The 27,794-nt window shown below is 38.9% G+C and overlaps 1 protein-coding gene across 2 annotated transcripts; it reads right to left on the bottom strand.

The window, feature by feature from the left end:
• Positions 1-531: 531 nt before the first annotated feature.
• phf20b (PHD finger protein 20, b) lies at positions 532-27,644 on the bottom strand. Of its 2 annotated transcripts, XM_081385949.1 has the most exons (19): positions 27,461-27,644; positions 18,452-18,557; positions 17,758-17,929; positions 17,566-17,650; positions 13,198-13,274; positions 12,638-13,109; positions 11,870-11,971; positions 11,297-11,431; positions 10,303-10,362; positions 9,960-10,208; positions 8,281-8,451; positions 8,066-8,161; positions 6,452-6,583; positions 6,017-6,195; positions 4,479-4,578; positions 4,080-4,275; positions 3,563-3,971; positions 2,328-2,547; positions 532-2,207 (listed from the first exon to the last, which is right to left on the bottom strand). In XM_081385949.1, the coding sequence occupies exons 2-19, from the start codon at positions 18,532-18,534 to the stop codon at positions 2,062-2,064; spliced, it is 3,084 nt and encodes a 1,027-aa protein (XP_081242075.1). In that variant the 5' UTR covers positions 18,535-18,557; positions 27,461-27,644; the 3' UTR covers positions 532-2,061. The 2 variants fall into 2 exon arrangements, with proteins under 2 accessions (XP_081242075.1, XP_081242076.1); XM_081385950.1 differs by lacking the exon at positions 6,452-6,583.
• Between the last annotated feature and the right edge of the window lie 150 nt (positions 27,645-27,794).

A 27,794-nucleotide genomic window follows, 5' to 3' on the forward strand; every position in this document is an offset into this window, starting at 1 on the left:
ATAATAATTATAATAATACTATAACCGGTCAATTAAAGTGCGTTTTTAGAGTTTTCTTTATCTATAGAATAAAAAGTTGGATTTCTTACAATTATGAAGATGTATAGGGTTTGAAATAATAGTACTACTTTGCAATAAGGTTCATTAGTTAATGTATTAACTAACGAACTAACAATGAGCAGTACATTTGCTACAGTATTTATTAATCTTTGTTAATGTTAATCAATACATATACAGCTGTTCATTGTGTTCATGTCAGTTCACAGTGCATTAATTAATGTTAACTAATACATTTAATTTTAATCATGTATTAGCAAATGTTGAAATTAACATTAAATAAGATTAATAGTTGCTGTAGCAGTATTGTTCATTCTTAGTTTATGTTAAATAAGTTAGTTAACTATAATAAAACCTTATTGTAAAGTGTTACCAAAATAATTAACGTTAATTTAAACATTAGATTTACATTATTTATACATAAGTGCTAAAATTATCATTCTGTTATATCAACAAAGTGAAAACAAACAACTTAAGTTTAAATGTTTGCATTTATTTTCTGGCATTTGGATTATGTGTCAATATTTCGCAGAACTTATAGATTCCCAGGGGACCCCGATGCAAAAAAGATGCCAACAATGGAAAAATTATATGTAAAAAAAAAAAAAAGATTGCAATACTTAATCCGTAGCTAAATTTCCAGTGCCTTGAAAGCAACAGGGCAGATATAAAAATACAATAGACAATACTGAGTAACAGTCAATAGACTGCTCACTAGCTGTACAGAGAAACACAAACCCTTCAAATACCCATCGGCAGGATTTTATAAATTCACAGATTTATATCAAATGTAGTTTGTGTATCTGAGGGTGAATGACACTCGAATTGGCCTGAAATAAGATATCAGGTAATTTTTTTTTTTTTTTTAGGGTCTAAAGAAACGAAAAAAGAAAAAACACCAAAGGGCGAGAACACTAAAAAGACCCCAGCTTTTCTCTCGTTCTCTCTCTGATCATACAATACTCAGACTCGCACTGTATAAAAGAAAACCAATGGACAGAAGTAAAAAGGTGGCAGAATCAATAACTTAAATTCACAATTACAATAACTTAAAGGCATCTAATGTCTTAATCAAAAACAATCTTGTAGACTTGAAAGCAACAGACAAAAATAAAATAAAAACAGAATCAGAAACAAGTTCAGAATCATTGGGAAAACAAGAAATACAAAGAAAGAAAAATATACATACAAAAGTTCAGTATGCAAGATTTCAACATTCTGTGCTTGTTTAAAGTACCAGTGGAAACAAAGCCCCGCTGTTCTGAAATGAAAGCAACATCAATTGTGTCAAAAAATTCGAAGGTTATAGGCAGAAAGCCCAAAACTACAGTATTCACAACAGATCAAAGATTACAGAAAGTCTTTACTGTAAATACAAGTTTAAATCAGAAATAAACAGAAAGAAAATTGAATAAGCAAATGTTTGGGTTATTTACAAGATTACTTTTAAGTACAAATATAGAAGTAAAATGCAAGTATTTTCAGATTAAAATATATTTTCATATTGTTATAGTCATATTTAACATTTTTTCTCTTAACTACAGCAAAATACCATCCGGGTCCTTAAGCTCTATACACAGAGCAAAGGCGTGCCGAGAGAGTCCAAAACGATCACTTATGAATTAACATAAAATGATTATTTAGCATGTCCAGGATACAGAGGAAATTACATTAAAAAAACAAAACAAAAAAACTCCTAAGTCTATGACAGACACAGCTAAGTGCTACAATTAAGCATTAAATTCCACAAATACAAAAAATAAAATAAACTGTTGTTTGCATCAGATATCTTTCGTCTCAGTCTTTTCTAACCGTTGACCACACCAGTCACTCCAACATGCATGTGCCACAGAAACGGTCACATCAACGTTAGCTTGATTCATTTAAGGGTTTTCTCTCAAAAACCAGGCACACATAATCATTTCCGCAGTTTCTTGCCAGACTTTAAGGGACTCCATTGTGCATTGGATTCAGTTTGAGCCGTTCGTATGTCCTCTGGCGCCCTCAAGAGGATGAGGAGCAGAGTGCGATCTGCTGGACTGTTCCCAGGTCAGTCAGGAGTTGTCTGATGCGATGCTTCAGCTGAGGGAGGCGCGCAAGCGGATCTGGAGGTTCCAGCTCACCTGTGAAGTCTAGCCAACTCTCCAGCACTGCATAGTGAATTCAACATGTTAATATGAGCAAAGAATTAACCACACCCATCTGAAATTACATTTATTGTTTGAATAGTTTTAAACCAGAAATGTTTAAAAGATATTGTAGAGTCTCACCGTCTAGTTCTCTCTCAATAAGGTCCATTCTGTGTGTGACTTCGTCCTGCACTGCTTCGATGTGCTCCAGCAGGTTCAGCTGCCACTGCTGGTGCAGCACAAGATCAGGGTCTGGCTTGGGGTCAGGGGTCACAGGGTCAGGCTCCTCCTCCTTGATTTCCACCACACAGCTCTTTTCCTGCTCAGCGGAAACCAGTCGCTTCATACGGCACTCCAGCTCCTGAAAACAGAAACTAATGAGTCGTATCTTTGGCGTGTACTGGTGCTCTCGCATTATTAATAATTTGAAATAAATGAGATGGTTGTTCATCCTAGCATCCCAAATGTCTTTACGCCAATTTAATTAGTTCAGGTTTTATGCAGAGCAAAACAAAATGCATGGTATCCAGTGATGATTTTCTAGTGTGCGCAAATGTAAGACATGCTGTGACTATTTGCGGATACTACGACAGAATTTGGTTGAACTGGTTTGAAAACATTTCAAATTAGTTTGAAAACTAATTCTGAACCGTTTAAAAAACAGATCTTAAAATGGTTTGAAAATAGATTGGGAACCGTTTTGCAAAACAGACTTTGAACTGATTTGACAACAGATGAATTGGTTTAAAAAAACAGATCTCAAACTGGTTTGAAAATAGATTATGAACCGTTTCGCAAAACAGACTGAACTGATTTGACAACAGATGAATTGGTTTAAAAAAACAGATCTCAAACTGGTTTGAAAATAGATTGTGAACCGTTTTGCAAAATAGGCTTTGAACTGGTTTGGCAAAAGACATCAAACTGGTATGGAAACAGATCTCAAATTGGTTTGGCAAAAGATCTCAAACCGGTTTGGAAACAGATCTCCAACTGGTTTGAAAATAGATTGTGAACCGTTTTGCAAAACAGACTTTGAACTGGTTTGGCAAAAGACATCAAAATTGGTTTGAAAACAGATCTCAAACTGGTTTGAAAATAGATTGTGAACCGTTTCGCAAAATAGGTTTTGAACTGGTTTGGAAACAGATCTCAAACCGGTTTGGAAACAGATCTCAAACTGGTTTGAAAATACATTGTGAACCGTTTCGCAAAATAGGTTTTGAACTGGTTTGGAAACAGATCTCAAACTGGTTTGGAAACGGATCTCAAACTGGTTTGAAAACAGATGTGCCGTGCAAATGTGCATTGGCCGACAAGCTTTTGTCTTATAGTGTGCACTTGGCCAAATAGGAAATAAGTTGCTTGCAACTTACCTTACTAAAAGAGCGGTCGGCCAGCTGAAGCTTGTGCTGGTCGTGGTCCAGAGGCATGCTGTACCTCTGCTCGGCCATCTCTAGTAGGTCCTCAGTGCTCCTGAGACTGTCCTCCAGCTCAGAACCGCCCCGCGTCTCCACCACAAGCCTTCTCTCCACTGCTGGGTAGTACGTACGGGGCTTCTGGTAGCAGTGCTCGCTGCTAATGTACGAGTCTTGGAAAGAGACATGCGTCTCCACGGGCGACGGGACTTCGCTTTTCATTGTCTCAAATTCGCTCACTCCCATTTCAGGGGGTGATGGAGGAAAAGGAGTAGTAATGCCAGAATCACTAGCCGCCTTCCTCCGTAGGCCGTCTACAGGTTTCCAGGGCTGCCGCCAGAGTTTCAGGTCTGGGTGGGCTTGTGTCCTAAAACAGGGGGCAGCTTTGATTTATAACTGAAGCTCCTACTGCACTTTCACAAATTTACCTAATACTCGGTCACATTAAGAGCATTAGACAAAAGGAGTTACTTACTGTAAGATGCTCATCTTGAGCTGAAGACCGTTCAGGACCTCAAACACACGGTGGACGTCCCCTAGAAGCTGATGGGCGGCTGTCACTTTCTTACTGTTCTGGTGGGAGTAGTTCTCCTCCAGGAAAGACAAGCCATACATGTGACCGCTGCTCAGCCAGTCTTTATCATACCAGAACCTTTGACTCTGTCTCTGGGCTGCATACAGACAAAAGCACATGTAAACATAAAAAAAACAAAAAACAAAAAGACAACAAAATGTATTGATGTGGTTGTCATATTTTGATCGGAATCCTTGTTTTGTTTTGCCAACACACACAGTCCAGAAAGACTCATTTCAAAATGAAAGAAAATATCCACTAAACTGAGGTGATTTTGGGGGGGAAGTTCAAGTCTCTCACCTGGTGGGTCTCTGCAGATGTAGCAGCTGTAGCTGTCTGGGACACTGTCCTCATACAGACCCATACACGTCCCATGCTGCCAGCACAAACACTCATCACACTGCAGAGAGCACAGGAAATAATTCATAATACACTTCAACTTAATGTGCCAGTGCATAACTGGTTTAAATTCCTTGTTCTGATTTTTTTTTTTTCATACTACAACTCGAAGTATGTCAGATATACTCATAGATTATATTTTTTATAGCTGATTTTATAAATGTATAATTATTTGCATCCAATTTATATTTGTAATAAATATATACTCAACCATAAATAAATTATTTATGATCAGGGTTTTTCCTGCATTGAAAATATTTTGGCATCCGTCAAAATGAATCTTTGTCCCGCCAAATTCTCAAACTAGCCGACTGCTTTAAACACTCTTGGCTCTGTAGCAAATCACAGAAATATCTGTTACACTTTATTTAAAGGTGTCCATGTTTCAGTGTAATTATACTACATTTAAGTACCGAGTAATAATAATTAACTACATGTCCTTGCTATAGGGTTAAGAGGACTAGGGTTTGGTTTAGGGTTAGTTGCATGTCATTATGCATAATTTATAGTTATTACTATAGTAAATACATGCAACAAGGACTCAACAACAACATGTAAAATAAAGTGTTACCGAAATATCTGTTGAGCATATGGAGGCAACACCCAATCAGATGTGTTTAAGTTAGTCAGAATCCACTCAACAAATATTTTTATTAGAACCAACAACGTATAAACATGATGTCAATAAGAGATTGCTCAGCTTCATTGATTATAACGGGAGTTTTTGCAAGAGCGCAGCGCATTCAATGATTATAATGGCCGCCTTTCTTGCATTCTGTACATACCGTATATACCCGACTATAAGACGACCCTGAATATAAGACGACCCCCCCATTTTCCAGACTTATTTTTGGGACAAAAGGAGATTTTTGTGGAAAAAAATCTGGATTTAACAGAAAATAATTGTATTTGAAAATTCCAGTGATAATTCATTCTCTCTCTTCCAGCGCGTGTGCGCACGCACCTCTCTGTCTCTCTCTCGTTCTGCGTCTCGCATGGCAGAGGGGAGCAGCGTTTTAATTCAGTTAAACACAGATATTATGTTGCTTCTCTAATTTTACATGCAAGTATAGCCGAAATCATTTGTCTTAATGGGTCGCGTTTCTGTCACTATTTCATATTTATTCCGTTGTTCCTTCTCCCTTTCCCCCCGCGATTTTGTCTATATCGCGAATATAAGACGACCCCCAATTTTTCAGCCTATTTTTAGGACAAAAAACCTCGTCTTATATTCGGGTATATACGGTAAAAAAAAATTTTTCATGCTGCTAACTACACATTGCCAAGTTTCTGGATTGACAATCGTATTTAAATGCGCGATTGAATCCGATTGACAGTGAGAACCATAGCAATGGATGCAGCAAAACAATCTGATCCTGTATGTCAAAGTCAGAGGCTTGAGGTCTTGTCTGGTGCAGTTTCAGAAGGTGGTAGTTTACCTGTATCATGAAGTCGTTCTCCTCCTGCACTTCACAAATACAGCGTACGATCTCCGAGCCGTGAGAGACGGTTTCCACACCCTGCTCAGAGAGGGGCATGTTCAGATCCAGCTCAGCATCAGACTCGTCCTCACTCCATACAGGACTGTCTGAAGACAAATCACTGCTGCTTTCTTCGCCTGCCGGAAACGAGAAGGACCCCAAATTTAAGCAGAAGATTTAATCAACATATTTATACTACAGTCATCCATGCAAGATAATCAGCCAGTCCAATCACACATGCACACGCACGATAAAAACAACTCCAGAGAGGTAAATCTACACAGCGGCAGTGACTAAACACAGCTAGTCGAGACACTGAAAGACAACAATGCAGGAGAGGAACACAAAGCAGGCAGCTGTGAGTTCGGAGGACCTGCGTTCTCTGGTACCCACCCTGGCTGAGCATCTTTTCGGGGCAGTGTCCCGTGTAGGATCGGTGTGTGAGGGAGAGGGGCAATTTGTGGGCCGAATTCAGATTGCAGGGGAAAGGCTTTAGGCCAATGCTCTCCTCAGTGCTGTAACAGTCTGTCAGAGGAGGAAGAGCAGACGCCACACAGGGTTAAACACAGACCGAGCAGTTCCTCACCGACGAGGCGGCTTGTAGATCTGATTCAGTGAGTTCTTGATGCTGTCAAGAGGAACTGGTAACTGAAACGTTCCTTTTGTGGGTGGCTGTGCACTTTGAGAGTCTATTAATAACTCAAGAAGAATGACACATAGATTTGGTGTCCCAATGCAGATAGAAAATGGTTGAGAATCTCAGTATTCAAAATTTGTACCAAGACAATTTGTACCATCATCTTGCCACAACTTTGAGTCTTGAAACAGTGAACTGTGCCTGATTCATTATATATATATATATATGTATGTATATATGTGTATATATATATATATGTGTATATGTGTATATGTGTATATATATATATATATATATATATATATATATACACATATATACATACACATATATATATATATATATATAAATAAAAATGGCATTTTTTATTTCATTGACAAATTGGCAAAACAACAAAGAAAAACAACTTTCAAATATTTGTTAAATATCAAATTTAAAATGTGCATTTAAAATGATTTAATCAATTCATTATTTTATTATTTAAATAAACGGTTCTAAATATGTCCATTATTTTGTCCATTTAAAAAGGGATTTATTTCCAATTTTATTTTTTTTATTATTAAAATGTAAGTAATTATAAATAGAAAAAATGCAAAGGATAGGCTTTTAAGGCTTATAAGTTTAATAATTTATGAACAGGCATATTATAAGTCAGAATGTTTTTCTACCTTATGTGAGGCATTTAAAAAAGCATGTGCATATTTATTTTGTGTACAAAAGTAGCGGTGTGCGATATCACGATTTCTGATCGTGGACGATTAAAATGTCTCCACGATCTGCTTTTGAAGAAATATCGTAGCAAATCACTTTGGCCTAAATGTCTGCCACTCTTTTTTATTTAATATTTTGTTACCCAATGCTTTGTTTTTAAAATAGGGACATTAGTTTGGCTGTAATGCTCAGTCACTTGCAAAACAGAAAAACCAACATGAAAAAGAATCGTGATATGATATTTTTGCCATTTCGCCCACCCCTATGACAGCTCTGTTTATCATATGTCTCAAGCTATGTGAATTTGTTGAGTATCTAAACGTCACCAACTGAGAATAAAACATGGAAGAACGCTCTGCATTAAAGTAATATGTTTTAAAAAACATTACTTTAAAAAGCTGCCTAATTTTCACATTTTAAATATATAACTCTGAATAGATTATGTATAGATTTGCATAGTTTATTATGCATTCAAAACAGAAACCCTAGAGCGTGACATGATATCCTGCTAAAATATATTGCTGGGTCCAAAATAATTTGATGTGCTCAGTTTAGTGAAACTGCCTATTTAGAGAAAAGTTGTAGCAACAGCGGACACACAGAGGGGACAGCAGAGAGCCGAAGACAGAGCCACCGCTGCACTAAAACTGCCGTCTCACCTGACTTAGACTTCCTTTTCTTCTTCCTTTTCTTCAGTTTGATGCGGAAGAAATCCCTCTGCCGCTTCTCTCTCAGCCTTTCCCGTTCTTTCACCGCTTCAGATGAGAAAAATAAATCTCCATTACTGTCATGGCCTGATTGTGGTAACATGCAGAGAAATCAGCGAGAGCATGATCACAGAAATAGATGGAATGATCACGATGCTCTCAAATACCTGTTTCCTTGGCAACCCAGTCTCTGTCGTCATGCAGCGAGCGGTTGAAGTGTTGGTTCTCTTTGCTCCTTTCTGCGCCCAGTGTGGCCGAGCGCTGCCGGTGCATGCTGCCAACCGCAGGGGGCGACAGAGTGTGACCTGACTTACTGTCACTCAGAGGAGAGGGAGTATCTGTGGGAGATTAAAAGGACACCTATTATGCTTTTGGATTTTACCTTTCCTTTAGTGTTTAGTATAGCCGTTTGTGCATGTAAACAATCTGCAAAGTTACAAAGCACAAAGTCCACTCCAAAGGAAGTGAATCTCTTGAACAGAAAACTCTTGCCTGAAACACCTTGTTTGTAGCCCTGCTATTATTTCTGTTACTAAGCCATGTCACCATGTGACACATAATGCCTGCCTACTGGCTTCTTTGTCCCGTCCTCAAATCTTGAAGAGACGCTGTTTTTGTTTTGTTTTTAGTACAACATTGTAAGGACTTCTAATAGAGTGCAACACTCAGGTTCTGGAAGTAAAAACTCGTTCATTTTCTCCTAAAGGAAATTGATTTTAAATGTAAACTTCTAAACCTTTAAAGACAGACATACTGTGAGCTACGAGGTTGTTAATCTATGGTATTTGCTTCTGCTGAAGGGTATTACAGCCAACGTCATTTTAGCATATTTTCATGCTGAAATAAACATGTAATCGTGAAATAAAATAATAGTGTTTTTACAGGGGAATTCCTGGTGAAAAACTTCAATACCCACGATGCTGTACGGAAAATTACACCAATTAGAGAGTCGAAACAAAGCAACCCTCCAACCCTCTTTCCGGCCACTCCCATGATGCACAGCAAATTATGTAATCTCTCTACGTTCTTGACTTCTACATAATTTTTTATTTGATAATGCTGTTCGCAATGCATCATGGGATTGTAGTTCTTTCCCTCACTAAAACCATTATAGGGAAAATCCACCCAAAAATGAAAATTCTGTCATCATTTACTGTTTATGGGTAACCAAACAGTTGATGGGCTCCATTGACTTCCATAGTATGGAAAAAAAAAATTATTATGGAAGTCAATGGGTGATATTAAAATTAGACCCCTATGTTAAAAAAAAAACAGACCCAGTGCTGCAGAAACAGTTGGCCAGAAATGTTGCACTCTATACCGACGCCATAGTTACCATAGATGTTTACAGCTGCTCATTAGGCGTTGGGAACGGAAACACAATTATGATAAGGGGCATTTCCGACATATGCTCTAAGCACTAGACCAATCACAACAGACTGGGGCATCGGACCAATCACAGCAGAGTAGACCAATCACAACAGACTGGGGCATCGGACCAATCACAGCAGAGTAGACCCATCACAACAGACTGCGGCAGCTGACCAATCAGAGCAGACTGGGCTTATCAGAAAAGCGTGTTTTAAAGAAATAGGAAATAAAACAGAGCGTTTCAGGCAGCGGGTAAAAGAAGTGCCGCAGAAATGCGCAATATGAGAAAAATGTGTTTTCTGAACTTTAAATCATATAAATGTATTCTAACAGACCCCAAAAATAAAATTATAAGCTCATAAATGAGCATAATGTGGACACTTTAATTATGTTTTAAATATTATGAGGCCAAACACACACACATCTGAACAAATCAACCCAAAAAAAACAGCCAATAGACAAAGTGTGCACTAACGGTGGGAAGCCGAGACCGTGCGGCGCCTGCGAGGGGTCTCCTGGCTGTGGTTCTGCTTGTCTGAGGAGCGCTTCTGGACGCAGCGAGGGGGGCTTGGGTCGCTCTGCGCGTGATAATACTTCATGTGGTAGTGCAGCAGAGACGCCTTGCGGAAAGACTTGAGGCAGCCTGCGATCTTGCATTTGAAGAGGTTATGGTCCAGCTCAATGGACAGGATAGGAGGAGGCTGGTTTTTGATGACCCTGTACACTGAGGGAGGAGAAGGGCAATGGGGTCACATAACAGCAGGTTTTTATACTGGACTGGTGAGTGAGAGAGAGAAACTGAGGGTTTGGGTACTCACATGGTTCTCTGCTGTACTTGTTTGTGGTTGGAAGGTGGACTTGCCGTTTGAGCGCTGCAGCTGAGAAAGCAATGTCTCAGTTAGCACATCATATACATGCATACGTTTAATTAACATCATTTGTACATATTCTGAATACAATGTGAGAGGTCCCTGTTTGTGCAAAATTCACTCCTGCAATAGCAGGGTGTTGTTGCTGTTTGCCAGGGTATCGCCATTTTCTTACAACCAATACACACTACCCTTCAAGAGTTTGGGTCAGTAAGATTTTATTCTTTTTGAAAGAAATTATTAGCTTTATTCAGCAAGGATGCATTAAATTGAACAAAAGTGACAGTTAAGACATATATAATGTGACAAAGGATTTCTATTTCAAGTGAATGCTGTTCTATTGAATTTTATATACATCAAAACATCCTGCGAAAATGTGTTGTGGTTTCCACACAAATATTAAGCAGCACAACTGTTTTCAACATTAATGATAAGAAATGTTTCTTGAGCACCAAATCAATTATTATTTCCAATAAATTGTATATATTACATTTTAAAATACATTCAAATTGACAACAGTTATTTTAAATAGTAATAATAGTATTTTACAATATTGTTGTTCTTACTGTATTTTAGATCAAATAAATGCAGCCTTGGTGAGCAGAAGAGACATAAAAAAAAAAAAAAAAAAAAAATTATATATATATATATATATATATATATATATATATATATATATATATATATATATATATATATATATATATATATATTATTGAACCCAAACTCTGTAGCAGTAGTGTAGATGACTTTTTACAATAATTATCACAAATATTAATATATATTGCAACTATGCAACACCAAAAGATTTATAAGACTTTTAGTATATTGTCTTGTGGTTGCTATGTTCAAATCTCTCACACACAGTATGAGAAATAGTAATAATGATGCAGTCTTAGCAAACACCTCTGATTATTAAACTGAAAGACAGAAGGATGTATACCATGCTCAGGTGTAGATCCTGCCTCTTCTGCGGATGCTACATTTCCTGCAGGAATGGTCGGGTCATCCTTACTTTCTGAAGTCTCTGGGACAGAGTCTGTTTTAAGTGGTTTGATTTGAGATGGACTGTTTTTGTCTATGAGGGGATCAGAGACACAATGTGGATTAATAACTAGTGAAAAAAACAACAACAAACATGAGGAATAGGGGCTTTAGCACCCTATCTAGCTCCCATGACAACTTGCAGGGCTACTTATCATCAAGGCTGAGAAAATAACAACATCGCAGACAAAGGCGACAGGTCAATGCAGTTAACATTAGCTTTCTGTATGTGTATTTCTTATCGCTGTTTTCTATGTAAGTATATGTAAACTGTGAATTTAAAAAAATGGCAGGTGTCGATGTTTTGTATGGCATGCGTTCGGCGATCAACGTACACTTGGGTCACTGGTAGTGCCTATTGTGCTGGGTTAAATCCTACTCTAAAGTAGGAGGTAATTTAGTCCACCCAAAAAAAAACTATGAAAACATTCCTCCGGTTGAAAGCCCTTATGATAGGAGATGGAGAACTAACCTGTGCTTGAATTGGCTCTGCTTCTTTTGGACGGTGGTATCTGTCCTGTTGATGCACGTCTCTTCCTCAGTTCTGGTCCATTGGGCCTTTCCACATCTTTTGCTGAAAATGACAAGCCAAGAATTTCAATCATCAAGCCTGAGCCAAATACATTAGTAAATCACCCAACAATTACTTACTTGTGCTAGACATGGTTAAAATTGCATCACTAACAATAATATTCCCTAAATGACTTCACTCTGCGACCATCTTGGTAATGCCTAGGGAAGGGGCAGTTATTTTCTACTCCCGTTCAAAAGTTTGGTAAGATTTTTAAAAATGTTTTTGAAACATTAAAGGCTGCATTTATCTGATCAAAAATACAGTAAACCAGTAATATTGTGAAATATTATTACAATTTGAATGTATTTTAAAATGTAATTTATTCCTGTGATGACAAATCTGAATTTTCAGCATCAGTACTCCAGTCGTCAGTGTCACATGATCCTTCAAAAACCATTCTTATATGTTGATTTGTTGCTCAGGAAACATTTCCTCTTAGTGCTGCTTAATATTTTTGTGATGCCACATTGAGCATTACGATTTCTCCCATTCATTTTTATTTGAGTGGTTTGTCTTCTCTCCTTATAATGTCTCTCTCTATTTGCTACTTAGCAAATGCTGATTGGCGTGTGTGTGAGGCTGAATCTGGCTCTTGGAATTGTATCATAAATAATCAAATCAAATATTCAGATGTAACACCAGCATGTTCCCCCAAACCAAACTCACCATCTGCCATCCTACTCCGTGTCCTTCTGGGCAGACTGGGACTTTCATCCGACGCTTCTTCCTTTTCTTTATTGTCCTCTTCGTTCTTGTCAATACCATTTTGAAGTTCTTTGGTCTCCTCCTGTTCTCCATTAGTCTCCGTTTCCTCTGGTTTGTTCACTCCTTCTCCATTCTCAAGCATTTCTGTCTTGTCGTCTTCGCTGGGCTGTTTATCGCTGTGCTCAGCAGGTCTCGGCTCTGATTCGCCAACTATCTTAGTTGCTGTGCTTTCGCTCTCTCCGTCATTCTGGAGATCTCTGGACTCATCCATCACTGTGGCGTCTTCTTCATCCCCCTCTGAACCGCTCTCTTCATCCTGGTCTGAAGTGCTGTGTCTCGAGCTGTTACTTCTGCTGTTCTCCTTAGTCTTCCATTCTTTCCCGTTCTGATCCCCCCGCTTTCGAGCTTGCTGATTAGTCTTGCCATCAGAGCTCTGTAGATAAAGACCAACTCATTAAAGTGGTTTCTTTCATGGATGGCCTGGTTTAATAGATATTAGAGCTGAGGGAGTAACTTCTCACCTGCTTGCGGAACGGCTTCACCTTAATCCCCTTCACTGTCTTTATGACTCCATCAAAAAACTTCACTGTGTAGACACCTGAGACATCACAGAAGAACAGCTTTCATAATGAACCTATCATTAATGTAATGCCCAACACTTTGATAATCTAACACTATCATAATGTAATACCCAACACATTCATAATGTAACACTATCATAATGTAATACCCAACACATTCATAATGTAACACTATCATAATGTAATACCCAACACATTTATAATGTAACACTATCATTATGTAATGCCCAACACTTTGATAATCTAACACTATCATAATGTAATACCCAACACATTCATAATGTATCACTATCATAATGTAATGCCCAACACTTTTATAATCTATAAAAATATCTGTGGTGAGGGGGCATGGTAAAGCGATGTCTGCAATGGGAGAGCGAGTGTGGAGACGGGTGGTAAGAAGTGCATGTTGACTAACACCCATCTCTAATTCCAGAAACTGGCGGAGGGGAGAGAGACTAACCCTGTGGATGCTATTGTTTTGAGTTGCTTTTGTTTTGTAAATGTACTAAAGCACGCTTGTGGATTATATTGATTTTTAAACTTTCTCACCGCCCTGACTACTTCGTCATTTTATTTGAAACGTTTTACATTGGTGCCTGCCAAACCTGGGACCAAGAATTTGCAAAGTTGGTCAAGTCGCTTGCTGGTCTCCACCAAACACAACACCAAGCGCTTATGGACCTCAGACTGGAACAAGAGGAATGCTTTCGTCTGCTGGTACAGACGCAGGAGGCCCACCCGCGGGTCATCCGGAGCTTGCTTGACCAGGAGGTCGCCCCCACCATCTCTCACATGCCTATGGTAAAAATGGGTCCACGGATGACCCAGAGGCATTCGTGGACCCATCTAGCTGGCGGAGGACCACCTGGTGGCGAGCCCCGGGGTCGGCGAGTTACTCTCTAATATCTTGCTCTCTCCAGCCCTTCATCCTTTTTTCCTCCTCTCCCCTCTCAGTCTCATCCTATACCCATTCCCAGGTCGTTCCAAACCCGTAAGACTTTCGTTCATCTTCGGAACACAAATGAAGATCTTTTTCTCAGATTTCATCAGAAAGATCTTCATTTGTGTTCCGAAAATGAACGAAAGTCTTATGGAGCTAGAGACGGGAGAAGTCATTGCTCAGGCTGGGGATGCTGTTCCGGGACCATCACAGACTGACTCAGAGGAAACGAGAACGAAGGAGGAGCTAATGCAGCCTAAGTTGGATGAGCAGAAACGCTCAAAATCGTGTTTGACTGGGTCTGCACCATCAACGGACAGTTGCTCCAGCTGATCAACTGCTCTCCTATTCCTATTTTTCCATAATAAGAGATAGGTTGTATCAGGTGACCCAAGACGCCTAGACCAAAGAAGATACAACCCAATTATTAGTACCAAAAAGATCATTGTAGTCCAATGGCAGGACACTTAGGGGAAGGAAAGACGCTAGCACATCTCACGGCCTGATTTATTTGGCTGGGCATTCACAAAAACTTCCGCCGATGGTGTGTGGCTTGTCGTATTACCACTCATGGAGGTCCCCTTCGATTGAATTGGTATGGACCTCATCCGGCCATTAGAACGTTCAGCACACGGCCATCGTTTAGCATTAGTTCTGGTGGACTATGCAACATGATATCCGGAAGAGGTGCCATTATAAACCATCTCTGCGAAGAGTGTGGTGGACGAGCTGTTTCGTATGATCTCCCGGGTGAGAATCCCCAAAGAGATTCTCACTGATCAAGAGACAGCATTTACGTCAAGCACATTAAGCAAACTGTACGAAATACTGGCTGGCCATTGAATCCATTCGCACCACCATTTACCACCCAAAAATGGACAGACTGGTGGAGCGGTTTAAAAAAATGTGGGAAAAATTGGGATAAATAGCTCGAGCCCTTGTTGTTCACCATGCTGGAGGTCCCACAAGCCTCCACAGGGTTTTTCCCTATGGACGGCAGCCCTGTTGGGTGCTTGACGTCATTAGAGAGGCTTGGGAGGAGCCTTCAAACAGCCATAGAGAAATTCAGTATGTCCTGGATCTCCGAGCAAAACTCAACACGTTGGGGTGCCTCTCCATGAAGAATTTTCTCCAGACTCAGGACAAACAAAGTCGGCTGTACAACAGGGATATGCGGCATCAATTTACACTGGGATATTGCCCTGGTCCTTGAGGGAGATCACCTCTCGCTGACTTAGCTCACCGTTGTAGCCAAATTGCAGGCAGATTTTGTAGACGCGTGCTTGCCCGTCTGGTCGCACGGACCTCGTACAGCACCATATTAAAACGATCAAAGGGGTGGTGGCACGCAGCCGACCCTATCGTTTACCTGAACACAAGAAAAAGGTGGTACAGGATGAGTTAAAAGCAATGCTAGAGTTGGGAGTACTCTGTGGAATAGAAAGTCTCACAGAGACTGGGCGAGCCCGATAAGTTTGGTCCGTTTCTGTGTCTATTACAGAAAGGTGAAGGCCTAAGGTGTCCAAGTTCGACGCTTATGCAATGCCTCGGGTTGACGAGCTGCATGATAGGTTAAGTTCGGCTCACTTTTATTCCACACTGGATTTAGCAAACGGTTATTGGCAGATCCCCTTGTCGCCATTATCCAAAGAAAAAACAGCCTTCACAATGCTGTTCGAATTACACCAATTTATTACCCTTACATTCGGGATTTTTGGGCTTCTCATGGACTAAATCCCCGGGCCACATTCCACGCATGTCGCTGCCTATCTGGATGACATCATTATCTATAGTAATGATTGGTAGCGGCATCTGGAAAATCAGCTTGAACTACGTCTTGAGATCGCTGAGGGTGGCGGGACTCACAGCGAACCAGAGGAAGTGTGCAATTGGGCGTGTGGAGTTATGTTAGCACAACCTGCCCAAGTCCAAAGACCAAAAAGAAGGTGAGACAGTTCCTGGGTTTGTGCCTAATTATTAGGAGCTCACCAGCCCGCTGACTGATCTCACTAAAAAAAGGAAGCTCTAGATCTGGTTCAGTGGACGGAGCTGTGCCAACAGGCTCTAACCAAAGTGAAGGCTGCTCTGTGTGAAGGGCCGCTTTAGCAATCTCCTAACTTTAATCTCCCCTTTGTGTTGCAGACAAACGCATCGGACAATGGGCTAGCGGCAGTCCTGTCCCAGGTGGTCAGAGAAGAGGAACAGCAGGTGCTGTATCTGAGTCGAAAGCTCTCAAAAAGAAAGAACAGATACAGCAACATTGAGAAGGAGTGATTAGCCATCCGTCGGGCCATCCTCACCCTCCGTTATCACCTCCTGGGACGGGAATTCACCCTCTGTTTGGACCACGCGCCCCTCCAATGGAGCGGATCACCCGTTGGTATCTAGCTTTACAGCCTTTTAAGTTCAAGCTGGTCCACAGGCCATGAGTAGAAGGTTGTAGCAGGGGGTGGGGGGGTGGCTTGTGGATTATTTTGATTTTGAGAAATAAAGACACTCTCTTCCCGCCCTGACTTCGTCATTTTATTTGAACCTATTTAAACTATCAAAATGTAATGCTAAACACTTTCATAATCTAACACTATTATAATGAAATGCCTAACACTTTCATAATGTAGCACTATCATAATGTAAAGCCCAACACTATCATAATGAAATGGCCAACACATTTAAAGTGTAACACTATCATAATGTTATGCCCAACAATATCATAATGCAATGCCCAACACGTTCATAATGTAACACTATCATAATGAAATGGCCAAAACATTTATAGTGTACCACTATCATAATGTAATGCCCAGCACATTCATAATGTAACACTATCATAATGTACTGCTTAACACTTAACGTAAAAAATATATATAACTTTGAAAGGTGCACCGATATTAAAATCCTTGCTGGTACTGATGAGCTGATAATTATTGTCAAGTTAAGGCAAATAACTGATGCAATGGCTGATATAAAAATGTAAATACATAAATCGTTTTACATGCTACATGTGAATTTAGATATCACAACATCATAATGAACAAATGAATCAAAATTCTAATCGATTAATCGATTTTTAACAAAGCCCCACTGTAATGCGTCCTTTTTAATTAAAAGTTTAAATTTCTATAAAAAAATAATAATGGAAGTATAGATTTTTTATTTGACTTTTTAATAATTATATGAACAAATACTATAAATTTATAAATTATTACTGTTATTTATTTATTTTTTTAAACTTAACATCAGCCAAAATATATGGTACAATACTGTTTCATTTCCCAGTTGGTAAAAACTAACAAAGATAGTGCTTGAACCTGGACCAGTCAGATGATGTGCTGAGGATTAACTGTGTAAAGGTTGTGAGTACACACCATCTTTGTCCCGGGACAGGATCTTAGCAGGGTAGTACCGACAGTCTGACCAGCTGGCGAGAACTTTCTGGTTGACATGAAAGCCCTGAGAGAAGAAACACATCTATATATAATCATGCAACATTATGAGTCAGAGTGTAACTTTGCCCATGCAGACTCTGAGTGATTCAGCAGTTTGACAGAAGTACTCACTGGAGCGCTCTGCCGTTCATTGAGACCTTGTTTCCTAAGCTGAATTCGTTCCACAGGTCTAAGGTACGGACTGCTCCAGTCAAACCATTCATCGTAACGATGACTCCACTGTCTGTAGTGGATCAGAACCTTCTCGTCCTCATAGTCGATCTTCTCAATGCTAGCTGCATACCTGTGAACACACAAAGAGTTAACTTTAAATGACCTACTTCAGATTGCTGACCGATTACATCTGGGTTTCTAAAGGCTGAAAAAGATGTTAGACTGGAGTTTTATTTTTACGGTTAATAAGCAAGTTATATAGCACCTTTTAATAACAGTATTTAAAAAATCATAAAGTAAAATAAAATATGCATGTGCGTATTCACAAAAAAAAGAAAGAAAAAATAGGTCTTATTTAACTAATAGCTCAAATATAGTGCATGAAAGAGTTTGAGATCCTCGGTTTTTGATTTACAGTAGTAGCAACCCCTGGCTTCCTAATGTCTTCCTATCTCAAATAGTACAGCTCAAAATTTGTGCACTATGACTTAAAATGCTTATTTTTAGATTGTCCAGTTGGCAAATTTAGAACTTTTTCAAAATCTTTGAACGCAACAGAACTAGTGGCATCAGCACCAGCGAAGCATCTGAATTTCAATCAGGCCGAGTGAATGAACGGATGGAAGAACGGAAGCAGAGGGGAGACACTGACCAGTTCTTCAGACTGTCCCTCGCCTCCAGCTGCGCTCCCACCTCGAACGTGATCCCACGCCTGTGAGGAGGGCTCTTTGTCATGCTGGTCACACACAGTCACCAACCTATGAAACCAGAAAAACATACCATGAGGTCAGAGGTAATGGATGTTACAGTCATGGGCGGCACAGCTGAACCAAGGTGCTCATAAACGAACAGCATCACCTAAGCCTACGGTATTTCAATGCCAAAATATTAGAGAACACATCAGCACTTTATCTGCTACAATATCAGAGCTTATTTGGTCTCCAATATTTCAGTTTCGGTTGTCCAGCGGTTATCCATCTTTTCTAATGTCCTAAAAATGCAATTTCAGTGATTTACTAAACTTTTGGATGATTGGCGCTGTCATTTCCAAAAGGTTGGCATAACAGTAAAGACAACACAGTTTTGATAATATTGGTCATAGTAACTGATATTGGCCAAAACTTCTAGTTGCATATATACTAGGCAGAGCATAATTATTTTCTAATTGATGAGTTCTATTATGCTTTTGCAGCCGATACAGATTACGGATTTCGTCATCTGAATCAACCAATATCTTGACTATTTAATCCATTATTATTAGTGCTGGGCTAATCCTCACATTTTATTTAAAGGAGTCAGATAGTATTTTAAGCAATGTCTTTACAACTCTACTGCTTACAGTCAAGTCACGACCATGTTCTACTGCTCCCTGCCATGCTTGCTTCGATCCTATTTTTACCTCTTTTGTGCTTGGTCCCATAATCGCTAAATACATTTTTAAAAGTCACTATTAAATGGATGTTACAATAGTCTTTTCTTTCCTATTGTGACATATATCTGAGCAAAACGGCTTATCGAACAAGAAAAATGTAGTGCAGGACTTGATTTTGTCCAATGGGAAATTTATTGGATGGTTGTGGTTTGCTATTGGTGGATCTCATGTGAGTGACAGGATGGAGGGGAAGAGGGAGGGGAAGTTATTTTTGATTAAATATTATGAATACACATGAATTTAAAATATATGTATATGTGCACGGATAAATCATTTGTCATAAATACTGCAATATTCCATAATTTTTTATATATATATATATATATATATATATATATATATATATATATATATATATATATATATATATATACACATGTTTTGTGATTTTTTTTTTGTTTTGATTTCATGGTGACTTGTGGATATTTCATTATTTTATTTCAGAATTCTACATTCTCGGCCATTTCCTCTTGTGTTGGATGTTGGTCATACTCATAGATGACGACCACCATTTTATTGTTATTTGATGCTAAACATATGGGTTACATGAGCTGTTCACCATCTCTCTCAAGCTGGTTTGTTTACAGTAGGCTCACATCTTTAACCTCAGTGTGATTTATGCATGTGATCAAGTTAAAAACAAATAAAAAACACAGAACAAGTCACAGGAAGTGATTATCAGTTTTGAACAACAGCTGATTTATTGAAGCAACACTACTTGTGTATTTTTTTTAAACATTTATCAAAACGAATCATACAACCACCACTGAGTAGGGCTGCACAATATATCGAAATTACCAAAATATTGCAAATGTATATGATATGGCTTACAACAACTGAATGATTTTAATACTTAAAGGCCCGGTTTCACAGACAGGGCTAAGGAGATTAAGCCAGGATTAGGCCTTAGTTCAATTAGGGCATTTAAGAAGCTTTTATAAACATGCCTTAGAAAAAACACATCACTGGTGTGCATCCTGAGACAAAACGTTTGCACTGACATATCTTAAAATCATATTTTAAGACATGTCAGTGCAAGCTGCTTTCAGTTAAAACATCTGAAAACATGCACTTTAGTCTGGGACTATAGGCTTAAGCCTTGTCTCTGAGTTTTAGGTCGACGCAGAGATTAGACTGGACACATGACTGTTACATACGTGATTCCAGTCCTCTTCCGCAGCTTATATGGCCAACACACAAAATGATGTCACAATGCATGTCTTGGTGAGCATTCACATAAACACAGTCATGTCTTAAGTGGAGCAAACAGTTGAGAAAGAAAGCGCGCGTTAGGCTTGCTGCGATAGTCTGTTATAAGGCGTTCAGCCGAAACACAGGTTACATCACTTGCCCACCGCCCCCCACAGTCGTTTCGATTTTTTATAGAAATAACAATAATTTAGTTCAGTTAGAGAAACACAACAATTAAAAACTGAACTGCTGCTCAATTCAGCGTGAGCCGAACAAGAGTCGCAGCACAGATCAGCAGCAGGAGTCAGATTACATTTATCACAAGAGTGAGGAGCTGACTGACAAGATAACAAGATTTGCTTTCAAAGCCTAATGCAAAAGCACCTATTTGGCAATATTTTAGATTTAAACCCAATGCTAATAGGGAACCTGCAAAGGGTTAGTTGTGTTTTTCATTAAGAATAATTAATGAACTCACCATTCAAGCAAATGTTGCCCCTGAATTGCTGCTAATTTGAAATTCGAACAAAATAATTGTGATTATTAGTTTATTATCATGCAGCCCTAACTCGCGTGCTGTTTTCTGTGTTGCACACACATCCAAAACGTGCACACAGAAAGACGCCTCTCATACTGTATAGTGTGTGATACTGAACAGTTCTCTGCTTCGCTTTTTTGCACTTGAACGGACAAATTAGGGCTGTGCGATATAGCTAAAAAATTGATCACGATATAATGTTTCATATCGTTTAATATCAATAATTGACATTTTTTTATAACCTTTTTTTTTAAAGACAAGTAAAAAAGTGTGAATTTAAACCACTTTTTTTTATTAAGGCAAACAACAAATTAAATCAGTTTTAGCAGTCAAAAACAAAATGTAAACAAAAATGTCTTCTTTATGTCTTATATTAAGATAAAAAAGTAAGTGTTAAAGAAACTCTTGAACTTGAAAATGTTACAAAATGTGTGCGATGTAAAAGTGTAAACGTAGAACAATCAAGGCAAACTTTGAGGTAGATCAACATCTGTAATATGTAGGGGTGTAACGGTTCACAAAATTCACGGTGCGGTTCGATACGACACAGCGGTGTCACGGTTAGGTAGGCTACGCTTTCAATACGGCAAAAAGAAAGAAAAGCCAGAGAAATTTCCTTGATTTAAAAAATATATATATTTATTAAAATAATGTTTGTTTTTTTTATAAATAAGTGTAATTTTCCTACATCTTGAAACTTTTAGTTTTATAAATGTGGGTAATCTTTGAAGGATGAACAAATGATGTTTTGGTCATAACATTAAAAATAACATTTAAAGGGTTAGTTCACCCAAAAATGAAAATTCTGTCAGTAATTACTCACCCTCATGTTGTTCCAACCCCGTAAGACTTTCGTTCATCTTCGGAACACAAATTAAGATATTTTTGATTAAATCTGAGTGCTGGATCACTCCTCCACAGGCTTATGGACACCTTAACTTGCTGGCCCAGAAAATGTATTAAAGACATCGTTAATATAGTCCAAGTGACTCCAGTGGCTCAATCTTAAGTTTATAAAGCGACGAGAATACTTTTTGTGGTTAAAAAACGAAGAAAAAATAACGACGTGGTGACGTGAAACACAGACGCGCTACGCTTAAACACTACGTAAAAAGACTCGAGGTCCAGAGAGAAGGAAATGAAAAGTTGAATAAAGTCGTTATTTTTGTTTGTTTTTGCGCACAAAAAGTATTCTCGTCGCTTTATAAACTTAAGATTGAGCCACTGGAGTCACTTGGACTATATTAACAATGTCTTTAATACATTTTCTGGGCCAGCAAGTTAAGGTGTCCATAAGCCTATGGAGGAGTGATCCAGCACTCAGATTTAATCAAAAATATCTTAATTTGTGTTCCGAAGATGAACGAAAGTCTTACGGGGTTGGAACAACATGAGGGTGAGTGATTACTGACAGAATTTTCATTTTTGGGTGAACCCTTTAAACATGATAATATTTGAGTTTTGAAGGGCTGGAAAAAGATGTGTGACGTACTTGAAGCAAACTGAGTCCAACCTGAGCGTGAAGCACAAAATAATGAGTAGCGCAGTTTCGTCGAACGCTATATCGAACATTTTTTATATCGTTAACGACAATGGTGTACCGTCGATAAATACCGATACTGTTTTATCGGCCAGCCCTAGGACAGATACATAAAAATATGTCATAATATCCTTGTAAACACAGTCGGTTATGTCTTAAGTGAACGTGAACAGTTGACAAAGCATACGCATGTGTAACAGTATATTGGATCTGTGCAGCTCTTAACCTCCTGAGACCCTGTGTCCTCATATGAGGACATTACATTTTTGCCTCTTGACACAATGATAGTCAAATTTGTAAATCTTAGACATGTTGGCCACATTTAGGGACACTGCCCACACCATCTTGTGGTGATATAACAACATTACACCAATGTCAGTGAGAAGAAAATGGCTGGAAAATCAGCAAAATATCAGCAAAACACTTCCCGAAAGAAAAATGACCCAGGTAAAAAATCTATTCAAATTATATGAATGAAACAAATGTATTTATGTACAATACTGTCTCCATCATCATATGGGGATTAAAATTTGACATATTTTAGTAATAGTATCACTCCAGGACATCAGTAAATGTGAAGCACTCGTTTGAGGACATTGGGACTATATTACGTTATTTATTCTACCATGTGGTTAGCTAAACTTGGGAATTTTTAGACGGATCGCAATAGCATTGAAAAAACAACATTTGTCTGTGTGTGTATGTGTGTGTGTAAGCATGAATTATTGAGTTAACATGGAAAAACTGGTTTGCTTTCAGTGTTACCAACTTAGCAATTTTGTTGCTAGATTTAGCAACTTTTCAGACTACCCTAGCAACTTTTTTTTCAAAAAGCACCTAGCAACAAATTTAGCAATTTTTAAAGTTTATTTGGCAACTTTTAGCAACTTTTGGAAAGTGACTCTAATCCAAACAACACTCGCAAGGGCGTGGTGAGCTGGTAAGGGCACCACAACTTCCAATAGGAAATTTGAACTGCAGTAGTCACCGTTCTACCTGAAGAGGTTGAACAGCCTTTTTACAGCATATATTGTAGAATTAAAACACTTTATACCCAAATGTCAAATAAATTACTTGAATAAATGAACAGCATTAATAAAGCCCCAGTCTTACAGATCATTAACTAAAAAAAGTTGTTTTAGGTCTTTTTTTTTAAAGGTGGGGTACCCGTATTTTCCGGACTATAAGTCGCACTTTTTTCATAGTTTGGCTGGTCCTGCGACTTATATTCAGGTGCGACTTATATATCAAAATTAATTCAGACTGAGATGAACCAAAAGAAAACATTACCGTCTACAGCCGCGAGAGGGCGCTCTAGTTGGTGGAGTTGTTCAGAAGCGACACCAAGGATGAAGAAAATTATGTGGAATGAGATCGCGGGAGCTTGTGAACTTGTTTACTGGTAACTTGCTTGTTGGACTCGCTGGCTTATGTTAATTTAGCCTATTCAGCCTCCCAGGTATATGTTCTTTATGCTATTGTGTAGCTGAATAACTGTTAATGTGTTGCGTTAACATACCGGACACCTAACGTTACTCAGCCTGTTGTTCTGTGTGCTACTGTGTAGTTGAATAACTTGCCTTTCCAGATTAAATGTCTGTTCTTGGTCTTGGATTTTCTGAAAAAAATTTCTAAATAAATGCGACTTATAGTCCAGTGCGACTTATATATGTTTTTTTCCTCTTCATGATGCATTTTTTGACTGATGCGACTTATACTCGGGAGCGACTTATAGTCCGGAAAATACGGTATGTGATTTGCAAAACGGCCGGCAGATTTTGAAAATACACAACTCAAATGGTCCTTCTTTCCTTTGACTCCACCCATTCGAAGAACATGGACATGGATAGGGGGAGGGGGGTATGGTACGACCGTTTGATTGACGCACTTACTGTCCAATGATTCTAGGTGGTCTTGGAAATGATTGGCTGGAGTTTTTCGAGTCCTGCCCGTTCCACAGATGATTAAATTGCTTAATTTTCATTTCAGTGCTTCTAACTCAGTGGCTGTAAGTGGGTAAGGAATAGGATTTCAAGTGATTTTGAAAAAATAAAAAAAAAAAAGTTTATATATATATATATATATAATTTATTTAACAAACAATAATATCTATGTATTTCATAATGGCGTAGTTTTGCGTTGCGATTACGTAATGACGTCATAACGCTATGACGTCACAACGTCATTTAGCAACTTTTAGCAACAAATCGATCTGCCTTTAGCAACTTCCCCTGAAAATTAGTTGGCAACACTGTTTGCTTTAGTGCAGAAAACTGGTAAAAATCAAGACTTTCAAAATGAAAGTGAGCCAATAAGTGGCCTTCTACTGCTCCCTGCTGGCCATTACCAGTACTATTATAAAAATCAGATTTTGTCAAGTGTTTATCACTTCATTTGTACTGACACTTCACATAATTGCTAGTAAAATGGTAAATTATAGACCCACTGTCCTCGCATGAGGACATCATATGGTAAAACATAGACCCACTGTCCTCGCATGAGGACATCATTTTCTGCAAAAACTACTTCCAGTACAAAAACAAATTTTAGTTATTATACTTATTAGGTCCAACTTATCCCAAATAGCAAGAACAATTATAAAATGCACACCAGGCAAGCTCTCGGGAACACCAGCCTAATATTCCTGCTACCGTCTCTATAGTAACGTTAATCAAACAACAAAAGACAAAGAGAAAATTCACTCGCTGTTCTTGACTGAATAACTTTTGTAATTACAATTGTAAAGTATATTTTATTTACAAAGTGCAGTGTTATATTACATTTGATCAGTCTCTGTACCTGAATTCTTAAAATCTTAAAATAATGTTTATTTCAATCCTATCTTTGATCAGTTTGTTTGTTCTTTTTTAATTACTGAGCATTAACTTGTCTTTAATAATGCTTAGTTTATATTAGATAGGCTAGCTGTTTTTGCTATGGTATTTTTAAAACATTATGCAAAAGTTCCTTGTTTAAGTGTTCTTTAACCTGTCGATTTTTCTTCATGGTGTTTAGCTACAATTAAATGTTTTACAATAAGACTCAGAATAAATGTGAATGATATCTATGTTTTTTTCTTTTTTTACCTCATTGGAATCGAAATTAGGAATTGATAAGAATCAGAATCGATAAGCAGAACTGGAATCCTTAAAATCCAAATGATACCCAACCCTAGCCCTGCCGTGTATCAGCATGATAATGCAACAATACACACAGCAAGACTTGTAACTGAATGGTTTGAAAGTGAAGTTGAACATCGCCCATGGCCTGCACAGTCACCAGATCTAAATATTTTTGAGCCACTTTGGGGTATTTTGGAGGAGCGATTCAGAACATGTTTTCCTTTCCTCCTCCAGCATGTTCTGGAAGAGGAATGGCTCTAAATCCCTCTGTCCACTGTGAAGGACTTGTATCTGTCATTCCAAGGACGCACTGATGCTGGATTGGCTGCAAAAGGAGGCCCTACTACACCATACTAATAAATTGTTGTGGTCTAAAACCAGTTGTTTCCATGTGCTTGTCCCGTACTTATCTTGTAACGCAAGATAAATGTCTACAACAATAATACCAGATCAGATGTGCAGTGTACTGGACATTAATGATTATAGTTTATACCACAGGGGGAAAACTGTGGTAAATTTATGACATAATTCTCATTTGTGGGTGTCCCTGTTTAAGCACTTTTCCAAGGCTGGTAGGGTGTAGGGAAACATTAAAATGTAAGATATAATTTCGACAGAATGAAGAGGAAAAGGAAAGCACCATAGACCCTAATGCATTATTACGCTTATTGAATCAAATAGGAAAGACTGACATCATTCACACTGAAACCCACCGTCCTTTATCAAAAAAGGTCTTCATCATGCTAAATCACATCATGAAAGCGCGTCAGATAAGTTTCGTAACTGACTCGCGTGCTTATCCAACCCGCCAGTGCTGCGCGCGCAACCGCCGGGCTCGTGCTCGTCCTCGTGGACAGACACGTTCCTACAGATTGCATACATTTTCAATACGTCACAATCGCGGGAAACCGGCACACTACGTTAAATCAATGCTTACACAAACTCCTCAGCTCTCCCAGTGAACGGTCGCGCACATCGACAGGCGCGTGACGCATATGGCGCGCAAAACCTTTCCTCCTCGTTGTTTACATTGTCAGGCAAGGCGGCTCATCTTTACATGCCTGTCATAACAAGTCGCAATCAGTACGTCAAACGACAGAGACTGAAGATAAACGTTTTTATGGTAGAAAGAGCTAAACATGAACGGAAATATATGATTCATGCATTGGACTCTTCCTCTACTTCTCATGCGAGGAAAACGTGGGTGCAACGTTGTCTGCGAACTTGACGCTCACTGCTGTGTGTAGTTTAAGATGGCAGGCGAACAGAAAATGCTCTGCGATATGTACGTCATAAAAACGAGTCAAGCCCTCAAAATAAAGTTTAAGTATTTATTACCTTGGCATTTTAAATGGCTATATTGATATTACATTGTTCCGTTGATAAGAGTGATGCGCAACAACAGCAATCCATTTGATTGGTTCAGAGCCCTGACTGACGCGGACTCCGGCGTTCTGATTGGACCGCGCATCTGTCATTCAAACGCTTACGCTCAGCGGCCTCCGCTCGGCCTACTCCTTACAGCATGGGACTACCTCAACTATGAGTCGAACAAATGTCTTCCAGCTATTTAAGAAGCCCTAAATGTGCATTCATCCCGATCTACAAAACGACTATGACTGTAACCGCCGACAATTTTCATCAATGCACTATCTGACAAAATCAATTCCATGGGTCCCATTAGCATCAAACAGGGGAGCATGCATGGAGGCAAGTTTCGTTTAAACACAACAGCATCATCACCACCACACACAAATTATAAAATGTACAATTACATCAAATAAACGACCGAGACAGCTGCTCATTGTTTTGCAATATATAATCACAGCGCCGTTTACCTTTAATGCTGATAAATGTACTCCGACAGCAAAGAAAGCAAGTCAAAATGCATGGGGAGTGCTGTAAGTCGCATGCTTCGAGAGCGAGCGCATCCACGCAGTTTGTTTTCTCCGGCGCGAGCAGCAAGGCCGGCGTCCGCGAGGTGGAGCCTGTCTGCGCATGCGCGAAGCCAGTCATTCCTCCTCGCTGTTCGTTTCGTTTCCTCATTTCGTGGAGATTTTTTTTTGCGCCTTCATTTGAAAACTTCCCATATGAAAACGACGGTAATAGTTTATGACTGCGGCACAGAAGGCGTGTCCTTGTAAGAGCTGTTTAGTTCAGAGCATTTTAGCG

This window comes from Scardinius erythrophthalmus, assembly GCF_964197995.2.
Source record: "Scardinius erythrophthalmus genome assembly, chromosome: 15".
NCBI classification, from domain to species: Eukaryota; Metazoa; Chordata; class Actinopteri; order Cypriniformes; family Leuciscidae; genus Scardinius; species Scardinius erythrophthalmus.

Excerpts from the sequence above, each read along its gene's own strand:
- phf20b (XM_081385949.1), bottom strand. The coding sequence starts at position 18,534 with ATGACAAAGAGCCCTCCTCACAGGCGTGGGATCACGTTCGAGGTGGGA. Across the intron at positions 10,209-10,302 it reads CAAGTACAGCAGAGAACCAT|TGTACAGGGTCATCAAAAAC; the intron begins GTGAGTACCCAA and ends CTCCTCCCTCAG. Across the intron at positions 3,972-4,079 it reads CTCAAGATGAGCATCTTACA|GACACAAGCCCACCCAGACC; the intron begins GTAAGTAACTCC and ends CCCCTGTTTTAG.